General features: G+C 38.3%; 1 protein-coding gene across 2 annotated transcripts in view; it reads right to left on the minus strand.

Annotated features, from left to right (window-relative positions):
• Positions 1-13,555, minus strand: part of LOC118228008 (cytosolic carboxypeptidase 4) — a 163,804-nt gene that overhangs the window by 86,141 nt on the left and 64,108 nt on the right. For both annotated transcript variants that reach the window (XM_035419172.1, XM_035419171.1), the window contains 5 exons: positions 10,716-10,779; positions 9,283-9,429; positions 7,402-7,533; positions 6,487-6,580; positions 2,428-2,465 (listed from right to left, as the gene is read on the minus strand). In XM_035419172.1, the coding sequence (XP_035275063.1) occupies positions 2,428-2,465; positions 6,487-6,580; positions 7,402-7,533; positions 9,283-9,406 (388 nt within the window). In that variant the 5' untranslated portion in view covers positions 9,407-9,429; positions 10,716-10,779. The remainder of the gene's footprint in view (positions 1-2,427; positions 2,466-6,486; positions 6,581-7,401; positions 7,534-9,282; positions 9,430-10,715; positions 10,780-13,555) is intronic.

Raw genomic sequence — 13,555 nt, forward strand, 5'->3', positions numbered from 1 at the left:
CCCCATTTACGGTGTTTTCAGGAAATTGTGATTGATGCTGCTCGCTGAGCCACAGCAGAACATATCATAAAAACACTATTCGCCAGCACAAAAAATATTCAGTTTCATTTTCCCTCCCTATGAAGATGGAATCCAGATTGCATCAATCCCACATGCCCAAGCCCTATGTGGTGGTTGAACACACTAATCATGCCAAATCAACATACAGTAAAAAAAAAAAAAAATGTATTTCATTTAGAAAATACACGTATGATCTTGGAGAACAGAACTGTGCCTTACAGTAATTTCCCCTTTTATCACACAGTTGAGTAAAATAAGTTCTTATAAAAAAATAATTCAATATGCTTAATGTTTTCAAATTAATATTCCTGCTCCCCTACAAGATAGGTATTTCAGGATCAATGAAATACATTCAGGTGTGGCTGTAACACACAACATTGATTGAGTAAAATATCCACTTCTGAAAAAAGATTGGATTCAGGTGTGAAATGCATGCGAGGTGCATCCTTATGCCTTATTTCTCAGCAGCACAAGATTGATATCAAACAACGTACCCCGCAAGACAAAATGCGGAAGGAACACAGTCAATGTTTGATGGCTATCAACAGAATGAATCAAACAGTGTTGTGAAGAAATGATAAATGAATCACAAATACCATTCCCCACACACTTTGACCAAAAACAATTGACTATACACGCTATGTTGAATGGGACTACCGTGGACTCTATATTATCATTCAGCCTTGTTCCTTCTAAAAAGACTCTTGAAAGAGCATAGAGATGCTCACAAGAATAACTACCAGGCACTGCACTGCATTAACAGGTGCACCAGCTGAACTTACAATAAGTCATAGAGCCACACTGCCATCTGTAGGAGGCTAGAGTATCATCATAAACTGGCTGTTGCAAATACTAATTCTGCATAATTTACTACACCCATTTATGAAAAGCAAAGCATACTATTTTTTCCTTTATGCAAATATCAAATTGATCTGTAAGTTAATATTTCATTTAGAGAAAATTTAATTTGAATATTAAAAGGTTCAAGACTGTCTCAACAAAACGTGTGTGTGCATGTGTGTACACTTGAGCATGTTCGTAAACATGTGCAATGATGACAAATGCAACAAGAATATGAAAGACACATATTTCACCAAGAGCTGTAACAAGTGTTTCTCATTTCAAAATAAACATGACCAATTTCTACTGGTTGAATCAATAGTATTGCCAGTGCAAAATGAAATGTGCACAAGAAATTAGGTGCAATACAAGATGGAATCGATCAGTAAACAGAATATCTAATAAATTCTTGAATAAAGACTTGCAGCATTTGACCATCCATTTGACATTTTATGCCGAACTCAATGTCATTGAAGAACTAGCACACACATTTAATAATTGGTATAGTTGATGTGGTAGAATGTTTTTAGTTGCATTTATTTTTAATTTAGCATCTGAAAATTTCAGTCAGGATGTAAACTCTTGCCCTTAACACTTACACCAACCCTTAGCCTCAAACATAACCCAGCATTCAAACACTATTGCAATTATAGTAAAGAATCAGCAGACCCCAATCCCTGAACATGACTTCTTAAGACATCTCCAGACTTTGTGCAGGGTGCCTGACACAGTTCTGGGAGACTATGCTTCCTGTTGCTTTTAATTGTCATAAGCAATGAGTCCAGGGGTATTTAGACGGTGAACACATGATCACAGAGGATGTCCTCTGGTCCCCATTGGCAGACCAGTGGCACAGAGCCAGACCCCACAGAGAGGCGGACCCACGCGCAGACATCATCACAAGGTGAGACGCCACCAGGCGTATTTGTGCCACGCGCCCCCCGGAGCATCCTAGAGTACCGCGTTCCCAAAAGCGGCCTCTCACGGTGTGCCTTTTTCCCTGGGGTCCCAGCCCCGCCCACCCCCGCACGCAGGCATCGCATTGTGCAGTGCTGAGGCGGAGGGCTGAAGACGAGTGTTCCAATGACAATTTACGAGACTAATGATCCCTTTACAATCTGCAGTGAGTTGAAACAGAAGGGGATTGAGAGCTAACACTGAAGAGTTTTAATCAAGCATGTGCAAGGCCAAACTGTAGCCAAGTAACAGGATGACTATGGCATATCAAAGACATTTATATACATTTTATTTGCTCAAGCACACAGACTTTCTGAGTATTCATTATACCCAAGAAAAACCATGTTCTGTGTTAAATTATTCATTTTTGTTGACTGTAAGACTACTTCTGAAACTACTACACCATTGCGGTTTCATTTGTGAAACTGCACCATCGCATAAAGTTATACAAACCTCCAGCATGAATATGAATTCCCAAAATTCTTGTATAATGTATTTTATACTAGAGAAACATATGGCCAAGAATACAAAATGCAGAGTGCAGAAGAGAACAGAGGAAAAAGGACTTACTCGAATGCAATATTGCCCCTAGTGTATCTACGGCTGCCCTGTAAAAAAGCAAAACAAAAAGGAATTTAAATACTTATAGAGTACGTTCATTTCACATCACCACCTATATTCTAACTGTACACAATGATGCTTGAGGCTTCCCAGGTTAATGTTACAATTCAACACAAAGCACAATTTTCACTGTTCATAAACATGTGAAAGGGCTGCAAAAACCAATTCATTAACAAAGATAATAATGTGAAACTCCAAACATATATAGTTTAAAAAAATGTATATTAAACATATATGTTCTACTGCAGATAGGTCTATGTTACAACTAATTACAAAGGTGCAATACCCTATTTCTAAGCCCTAGTCTCTTCATATATTCAAAGAGCTGGTAACTATACTGGAAACCATGCACAGCATCACTTACTGTACATACTACATATTTAGTTATTGGCTTTAATCTGAATTTGTGGAAAGACCACTTTGAGTATGCCTTTGTTTGACACAAAATAAAGCTGACCATTGCTATGGGCATCTGGGGGTCTTTTAACAGATGATTCCATAGTATCATACCTGTACCCTGAAAATAATCCATGTGGCAAAAAAAAAGGAATCATTTAAACACACTTGCCACACATACTGTAGGGTAATAAAGTAATTTCAAAGTGCTGCTCTTGCAGACAGATCAATAATGTCGCGTGCAGAGATTTTCAGTAAGAATCACAATACTCGTCTTCATGGGAGCACTCATCTTTGAAAGCGGCCCTTGGTGACATACAGTAGTCTGTTAGTAACCAAGTTCAATTTTTAACAGTGTCCCAGATAAGGTGCACATACCACTCATTGCTCTCCAATAATAATGTAAAGTGCGCATAAAGATTTTCATAGTTAATGGGAAAGTGTAAGTGTGCACACAGGAGCACATTGTTCACATGATTAACAGTCCACTTATCGATTCTAGGCCCTTCCGCAGTCTGACTTATTATCTAACCCGACACCCTAATTCCATGACGTGCTAAGCATTTATGCAAATACCCATTACTCCTTATTTGCGGGATGAATACTGATGAATACTTCTCAGGCAATTACTTTACAAGCGTGTGAACGCCGTTGGCTACCGTAGATATATATATATTTTTTTTTTTTTTTTTTTTCTATTACTTTTCTTTGAAATTATGATGGCTAACAGACATGTGGTTCATCTGGAAAGGAAAAAAAATGTTGCATGGTGGAGATGTCTGTTTGACATGTTGTCTTTACAAATACAGTACACCCAAAAGTGTGTAGGTTAAGCATACTCTATTTTAACACCAGAGGTTAATCCTGTAATCATCAAGCTTATTTTGTTACAACCATATAACCACAAGCAGTGCTACAAAATATCAAATCGCAGCAAAATAACATGCTTGTAAGATCACCAGGGTACCAGCTTGGGAGAGGCTGCGCTGTAATTAGATAACCGACAGCCTCCCTCTATATATTTTCAGTTATCGGTTGGTAGATATGGAATCGGTCCAATTTCCCAGCAGTCATCAGGGAGTATAAGCCTTCTTATCAATTTAGTGCAGTTTTCCTAACAACCGTGTGATTAATGCAAAGAAAGAAAACAGTTCTAAACAGACCACACGTGGCCTAATCAGCGGCACTTAATGTATGTTTACTTTTGCTTAAAAAACAGCCCTTTGGGCTGCAGAGGTTACATTGAAATTTGAATTAATCTGTTATAAATACTGCACATGTATTTTAATAGATTCAAGGCAGAAAACCAGTTCACAGAGTATAATTAAATACAGTGTTATACCTCCTCTCTAATGCAGACACACACACACACACACACACAAACACACACACATTTTAACAATGCTACAAATAAAAGTATTAAAATGGCAAATTTTTAATTTGATGAAATGAACATCACTAACAACCCAGAAGTTTAATTATTTTTTATGTTGAATAACAATACCTTGCAAGGATATTTTGGAAATGTTTCTTGTGCGTGTGTGCGTGTGTGCATGTGTGCATGAGTTTGTGTCTTTGCGTGTGTGTGCGTGTGTTTGTGCGTGTGTTGAGTGCGTTTTCGTGTGTGTGTGTGAATGTGTTATTGACAGTTCTCCTGTTATAGACTTCAAATTTACTTCAAAATTCAGTTTTGCTGTAATCGCATTAGTGTTTGAACACTTCAAAAGTGTTTCTCTAGGACAGTGAAATCCAGGGACAGGGTTTGGTTGGATGCTAAAAGCATTTATGAATCATATTGGTAAGGGATATTCACTGGCTACATGCCTGGTCTGTCCATCAAATTGCTTTCTCTGAGATTCAATTTCTCATGATGGTTGACTTTCCAGAAGATTTGTAATTTTTATACATTCCTATAAATGAAATTGCATTTTAAGATAAAACAGTGTATCACAACAACGCTATAAGAGCATGAAGTTATTGAAGTGAATTCAAGGATAAATTCATATAATCGCAAGATGTCACCTAGTATGGCACCAAGTAATACATTGTATTTGTAATATACAGTATGTGTCATTAGTTGCTGTGTTCTGTTACATTTTGAGCTGGCAAAAAATAATAATAAATAATAACTGTAATGCAAGTAATCCGCTTTTTGTAAACGTATTGGTTGGATGTGATATCGTCTTCATTTTTGCTTATAGCACAATGTTCTTTAATTCTTGATAATATACATTGTTTACACTACTAGTTATTTATTGAAACAGCTCAGACTGAGTTACCACAATTCCCCAGCCCAGGGTTCAAAACACACAGTAAGAATCACAGTCTAACTCTTTTGCATCTGTCAGTGGGGGCTAAAGCACGTCAGCTCCTAAGGCTGGAGGGAAAGGGTACATGAGACTGGCACAACAATATCAAGTAAAAGCAGCACCCGGCTGGCCTGCGTCAACAGACACTCAAGCCCATCCACAAAACCCTGTCCAGCTGTCGTAATCACACAGCAGTTACACCGCAAGGGTCAGTGCAGGTCAAGCACTGTTTACCGGTTCCTCTGCAATAACTGCCACTTAAAGAAAAAGCTATGCAGGAGAGCAGTGCAGTGACAATCCTTCTTCAAAGGCAAAAATACAGAATTGGTACGTTCAGGTGAGTGTGTGTGTGTGTGTGTGTGTGTTGTGCGGGTGTTTGCGCCACACTAAAAATACACATCTGCAAAGCGTGATTAACCACATCCAAAGTCAAAAGAGATCCACGCTTGACATGGTAAAAAAGGATCTTGCAACTTTTACCCCCCACTGTTTTCCAACTCCATTAAACTTGAATAACCTACTTTCCTTTAAATGAGCTCTGGGAAGTTCTGATAAATGCAAGTTCATGTCTGTCCTGGCCCAGAGGACTCTTGCTCCAAGGAACACATTTTAATGAAAAATCCGAGGCAAGCACAACTTATGCAAATTATACAATTTGTGCAGAAGAGATAAAGTTCAGCTATTTCATAGACTAATTTCAAAATTGTACATCATAACTTGTTTGCATGGAACTACTATACTTCGTTTAAAATACCAGAGCCTCCAACGAAAAACTTGAGCATGCCTGCAACAAATTAAAAATAATATTATGTAAGAGTGCACATACTAATATGGATCTTAGCTTTAAACATGTATGCTACTAAAATGCAGAACTGGTAGGGTATTGAGATCTAAAAAACTGAAAATTCAGGGTTTGAGTTCTTCCCTTAAAAGCCATTTTCCCTTAACAATATGATGTGACCCACTGATTCTCCAGGGATAATTTTCTAGCTTGAGGAAGATTTCTAAGTCTAATTCTACAAAGGAGAAAAAAACAGGAATAAAACAAGAAAATGACCCCTCTGGGACTTTAGACAAATATGGTTAAAGCTAGTTAAAACTAGTTTGAAAACCAAACAAATACATGCAATAGTCCCAATGGAGCTTGTTAGTCCAGTTGTAAATGCAAAATGAATCATCGTCCAAGTAATGTCCAGCATTTCTAGAGCGCAATAGTAAGTAGTCCTATACTACAGTACTGGCTGAGGCTAAGGCATACCTCCAGAGCAACAAGTGACAAATCAACATGATTTATGATACTTACTTCACCATGTGTATATGCTTTGTCGTATGAGGGGATATCAGCTTAAATACAATATCCAGGCCTCTGTTTTTGCCAATCAGTGCAGCGGCGGAAACTAAAAGAGAAAGGATAAGGGAGAGCACACATTAGCTCCAAACAAAACCAAACATCATTTTTGCCCCTGGAGAATTCTGAAATGAGACAGTACATTCATTCTTTAGTACAAACAGAGGAGGTCCTAACAAGAGAACAAAAACGTTTCATAAATCTACAAGTACTTCAATTTGAACTACAAAGAAGAATTTAGAGTTCTACATTATTGTCCCATCATTCATGAGAAATGTATTGCTCAAATTGAGCCAAATTTCCGAATTCAGCATACACATGTGTATTTCATATTAACATTTGATATTTTCATCTGAAATTGATATACTATGGTAAATATAAAAATTGAGGTCTTTTATAAATGTGATAGATTCAAATTTCATCAAGTTGTATCATTAAAAAATGTATGCTGTAATTGACCATACAGCATTATTATAATTGGTAATTAAGTATTTTATACTGACATTACATTCAATGCACCCCTATCTCCAAAATAAAGGTTCTTAAACAAAAGACAAGTTAATTCATGAGCAGGATGACCAGCTTCTCTCTCCATTCTCTGCGGCTGGGACAATTTTTATGCTTTGAAACATTAATAACAATGTTTGTAAAGGGAAAAATGTTTTTGATTAAAATGTGGGTACAGACAAACTTCTGTTTTTTCTCTCTTAGACTGGAATGGTTTTTCATGTTATCTCATTTTCCAAATACAAAGATGCCTTTGGTACATTTGATTTTCACCATTGTGCAGCTGTATACTGATCTGTGAGTAAGCCTGTTAAATCCAACAAACAACAAAACACTTATTTGGGGGTTAAACAGGGTTCTCACCAGAGGAGCAGAAGACCCGAAGAACCCAGAGACAGGCCGTCGCCCTCCTGGCGCATTTCAGATTCTGCTGCAGTAGATCCAGGGTGAGAAGCACTGCCCCCACTTCCTTTGCTTTCTGACCAATCCTTCTGTCTGAAATAAAATGAGCTGCCAGTGAGCGGAACATTGGCCCAAAAACCAAAAACATTAGGGTTAAACAGGACAGATGCAGCACTTTCTCTCAAGTGCTGGGCCCCTGCTATATTTACAGGGCTGTCTGGAACAGATTTCCATAATCATCTCAGGGATTTATTGAGTGACTTGTTGAGTTATTTTGCATTTGTGAGGGTTTAGTAGCTATGGCAACCAATTTTGCACCATTTTCTGAAGCAAGGTGCAAGACTGAAAACTGATGCAGGTAACCACGATAAAGTGCAAACCATGCAAACAATGAATTCACTTTAAAATGGCACTTACAGTCATCTGTAATATAAAAATGACCTTCAACATTAAAAGTGATCTGTGTCTATGTGCTCCAGCCACTTTTGATAATCTTTGGACCCTTTTCAATTGCCCGGCCATTCAGTGTTTAAAATGGCAAGAGGAGATTCTGTAACGGTTTATAGGAATAGGGCTTTAAATATCCAAGACGACTCAGCAATATAAGTTGGAAGACAGCATACTAAGACAGAAGGGGAGGGTTTCTCTCACACAGTCAACAGCAAAGCCCACAGAAACAGGCCAGACACAGCTGTCTCAGAAAAGACACAAAAACTTCCCCATTTCCACAGTTACATGTTGAGACATTATGAAATATTGCAGGATATAAATCTGAAGAATGACACCGCACAAGTAACTATGCACCTCTGCTGTTTAACTTTAGCTTCCACATCTCTCAAAAATTGTTATTGGAACTATAACTAAATAACAGAGAGAATGGTAGATCACATTTGCACTGTTTCTTTAATTTTTATGTCTTTTAACATGATCCAAGAGTAAATGCACAATGCTTTAAAAATAACCAAGCCGTGCCATGAGGAGAGAAGTGGCTTTTCTTGCATTTGATCCTTTGAGGTAGCCACTCTGATTCTGTAACTTACTCAGTGACTCTTTACTAGGAGTGTATTTTATTTTGCATTAAATATCTTCAATTTTTCACACAACCTGGCTTAAGATTTTTTGATCGCTCTATCAGTAGCGAGCAAGCTCTTGTATTCCAAGAACTGTTATGCTAGGCTTTTGCAGTGCTATAAATAACGGAGTGACAGGCCACAGTCTAATGATGACAGCCGCAAAAAGTGGTATTTGGCTATGTCAAAATACAGGAAGCTGGTATTGGTAAGTCACTACAGTTTTCTGCTGCATCTGCTGCAGCTAGAAAAACAACATGGCTGTTTGAAATGAAAGTTGGCAGGGAGGCACCAGAACATCCTTCCTCTCATAAAAAGGCCCAGTTAAGAATACACTCCAGTATTGGCAGGTGAGACTAGTTTACTCTCTGAGACAGATAGCAAGACCATGTGCCCCAGAGCTTTCAATCCATAAACCACGCTGATTTCACATTCTACCCTCACTCATACCTTACAATATAAAAGCTGAATCCATCACACCCTGATCTCACCAGATCTAATATGGCATAATTCTTATTTTTTTTAAATGCATAGACATTATTTTAAATTCCTGAAGTTTCGGAAGGTTAAAATATTCAGCATGGATTGTTCTTTTTCTTTTTCACAGAAGGATAAAAGTGTGGATGGCAAGTAGCGATTTTGAAATAATGAATGTATTTTGATTAGCCACAGGAAAGGGTCACAGCGTGTCACGACCCTGAGCTCTCTTTTAATGTCTTGGCTCCGCCGCACCACCATGCGAGGTACCCCTCTGCCTCCATCTGCTGCTCACCTCGGTGGCCCACTTTGGCCAGGAGATGCAGCAATGGAAGCAGGACAGTGTAATTGGGAGTGGGGACTCTGGCCACTTTCACCAGCACACCAAGGAGGGCCTCGCTCCCTCCTTTAGAAATCATGTAGTGAATCCGTCTGTCAGTTCCTGGAAAACAAAACCACGACTGGTGAGGCAGCCCACATGAGTTTCAAAGGGCATTGATCCAATCAGAATTCTGACACGGCATATGGCTGGCAATATACCACTACGATAATTACCAAATGCAATAACAGTCTTTGTCAACCATGTAGTGTGTGCTACCTTTGTTTTTGTCTTTTTAATTATACCTGAAGCAGTTGCAAGCAACTAAATTAAAGAAGCTGTGTGAAATGCTTCCAGAGAAAAAAACTGTTCATTGGTAGTTACATTGGTTGTTACCAAAGCCGACAACTCCATTGACTCTTATGAGACCAAAAATTCCACAACAATGGCGGATCTCTACGGCTCTGGATAAAACAGTATTGACGGTTTTTCTGGAAGCATTTCACACGCACTCTGCTGATTTTTACTACCGCATCAGGTATAATTAAAATGAAAAAGACCGAAAGAAAGGCAATAGAGATAAATTACACCCCTTAATTCCTCAGCCGTGAATTGCGAAGCCGTTATGCGCTTTTAAAAAGTAAGTTGCTAACAAGTCGCTATATTGAAACTACAACAACGGTTCCAATTCCGGGCAACCGCCGCTCACGTTTTCATATTAGCCCGCCTGCACGCGACAGCCGTTGTAGTTTCATTATAGCAACTTGTCAGCAACTTACTTTTTTAAAGCACATAACTGCTTCGAAATCCACGGTTGAGACATCAATGGTTGCAATTTATCTCGTAGAACAAAACGTGAAACTCTCTAAGGCTTACGTTAACCATAGACCTTATTTTCGGCAGAAAACGAAATCCCTATTGGGGGAAAAACATTGGAAATTTGACGAGGGAGTCAAAATGCGAACTTACTTTCGGGTTTTCGGACTACAAACTGTCGCAGTATATCACCCAGCTCAACTGTGGCGTGTATTGACGTATCAAATTGACACAGCATATCAAAATGCAGTTAAATGAAAGACGCAATTCATGTCAAGCCCAAGTCTTGCCCCCCCCAAAAAAAAACAATTATTTAAACGTTCTTTAATTAATTAGTAAATAGTTGCACAGTCGCTACGGTTAATTGACCATCTTTGTATGAGTATTTAAAAGAACAAAAACACAGTAGTAGGAAAAATGAGTACAATCATTTTATTTTATCTTTGGATGTACTTTAGCAATCTACAGGACTTTTTCCAGGAATAAATTTTAAAGTTAATTAAACCACTTCTCCCCATTTATATTTATATATTTATAGTTTGGGGAAATTATTATTGGGGTAAATATTAAAATATTCTGCTGAGGTCACTCACCAGCTGACAGCAGCTCATCCAACACGTTGAGGATATTGAGGGTGCTTTCGGCATCAACAGATTCCTGTGTTAAATAAAAAAATGTGTTCATTAAAAATAAATAATAATACAGTCACCCTGTAAAATGGTGTGACCTGTTCTTGTGATACAAAACATTATGGGTTTTTACAATATAGAAAATGTTCATGTTTTACACCACAAACTATAATAATAATGGTCCAGCTATGTTGTAAACTAGTCCAGATGAATCAGCTACTTTCATTCCACAAGAAGGCATTTTAAAGACAACTTTGCAACAAAAAAAAAAAAAAGTCTTACGAATGCATCTTCCTGTTCTTGTCACATGTTGACACTGAATGGTTTTATAACTCATCACTCAACTCTAAATCACTGCGGGGAAAAAAGCATCTAAATATTTAAAATGTAATGTAATACATATGACAAATAGCATGGCTAGATCTAGATAAATCAGACAAAAAGACAGTCCTATCTTAGTTCTGAATTTTAATTTGAGATACCTATGTTAGGTAATGCCAAATACAAAAGCTAGAGAATAAGAAACGACAAGGGATGCTATTAACAAAATAAATCAATTCTGAAACGGTTTGAAATTTGAGACTGCTTAAACGAGGACAATTGCCCTTATTTTAATCTAAATTCACCAAAATGAACCTATATGCACCCATCTTGCCATTGAATTGTGCCATTGCCTTCTCTATCAAGTTCACAGTTTAATGTGAAAATAAAATAATAATGGTAGTATCACATGAATATTTTAAACTGGTCAGCAATTCTGCCCTGTGGAAGAATCAGCCTAGAGGCCCACTCAAGTCTGGGAGAAGGATTCTGCTGAAATGGTATTTAAATGCACAGCATTATGATGAATGCATACTCTGTTGAATTGAGCTACTACTGAGTCTGTCAAGGCAAGGCAAGTCAGCACAAAACACTGCAGTAAATATGAGCACCTGGAAGGGGGCCGACTTTAAAAACAAGAGCTGATAGCCTGTCAGTTGAGGGGTGGAAGAGACCTGGTCAAGAAGGGAGCCCCAGAAAGGCTTAACTCACATACAGTACAACCAAAGAGATAAGAGCCCCCACACAGTCACTGACAAGAGTGACTCAAGAGACATAGATCATTGGCATTCACATCAAACGGGATTCACGCTCAGTAACTAATGGGCTACTCAGGGACTTATACAACTTTTAAATGACTACAAATGAGATGACTGTAAATGTCAAAGATAAAGCTGAACTCATGAGAGTCATATGTTCTGACTGATGGAGGCAGCCAAGAAGCAGGTGAAATGAAACAATAAATTAATTGAACTATTCCTTTAATTTTATGGCAAATATCAACTCACTCAATTTTGACATAATTAATTGTGAAGGTATGCACGCATTCCTGCGTACTTTATATTACATTAATTTTCCAATCAATGTAATATAAAGTCTTTTAACACTGACAAAAATTGGCTTCATGCCTAGAGAGGAAAGAGACTTACCTAATGATTTTAAAAAAACAACAACAACAAAAAATATATGAACTGGAGAAAATAAGTTAACAAAAAGGAAAGTTCTCCCCAACAATTTGGCCAAGACACTGAAGGCAAAAACACGGACCACACAGCATATTAGCCTTCTTGCTATGTTCTGTTTATGACAGAATTGTTGAGAATCTGAGTATGTCATAAAATCAATTTTAAAAACTCCAGCCGCCTGCCGCCTGCCGAAATGGCCAAATCTCATATCCCATTTTGCTTGTACAGATAAAACAGCTTGTTTTCTTCCACTCAGGAAAAAAAAACCCATTAGTTCTCTCACCATCATTTTGGTGAAAACGCGCAAACAGGAAGTGAGGTGTAATTCCTCAACACGTTAGTTTTTCAAATATACAGAACTGGGGTTGCACAGACAGAACAGGGCAGAACTCAGTAGTGCCATCACGTTGCTGAACCCCAATTTGGCGTATATCTGGCTCCATCAATCCTGCATCAGTGAAATTTGAAAACACACGCATGTCAGAGCCTTGAGGAAAAAAAGTGTGTCAAAGGTGCTACTGTTCCCAGTGAGCTGAATCAGACGTTTTGTCAGTCATAGTGCTTGGCTCCTTCATTGCTGCTTGATTCTATTATTATTATTATTATACAATCTTTATAGAGCTAAGAGCATGTATTTAAGATCTAGATCCGAATAGAGCAGATAACTCCATGCTTGCCTCAGTGATGGGAATAGGTGAGCAAGGTGGATAATGGGAGCACTGCCCATTACAAATGACAAAAAAAAAAACATTGTGGATTGCCTCTCTGTGTTCTTCAAGTGACTTTTTGAAACTGGAGTTGATCCTTTACTCAAAGGAGAACGCTGATGGAAGTGCGCAGTCTCTGTCCTATGTGCGTCACAGGCTAAAAGTGACACGGGGAGCCTGAACATCTGTGTGTCTCTTAATCCATGTCTGGGTGTTCCATTTCAGGCTCTGAGATTAGCACCCACTTCAGCCAGAGTCATTTTTGTGAGGAATGACCCCTAATGATGACAGCTGCCTTGGCCAAGACCCCCGCTTTGTGGTGTGGTGACACTGGGTGTTGCACTTGCACCTGATCACTCACTGGACTGAGGGCACATGCTACAGGTTCTTGGGCCTGCAGTAACAGGACTTTCTCATCCTAACGGATCTCTCAGAACTTATTCTGTACATGTAGGCTATAACATGGATTCACATGAATATATACTGAAAGACAATGAGGAGCACCTTCTATTTTGTGAATACATTCAGCATGAATTTCACATTTTATGGCTTATTCTTTTTCTCTTATCTTTCACAAGTAAATGAAAGATAA

The sequence above is a fragment of the Anguilla anguilla genome, chromosome 5, assembly GCF_013347855.1.
Source record: "Anguilla anguilla isolate fAngAng1 chromosome 5, fAngAng1.pri, whole genome shotgun sequence".
NCBI lineage: Eukaryota > Metazoa > Chordata > Actinopteri > Anguilliformes > Anguillidae > Anguilla > Anguilla anguilla.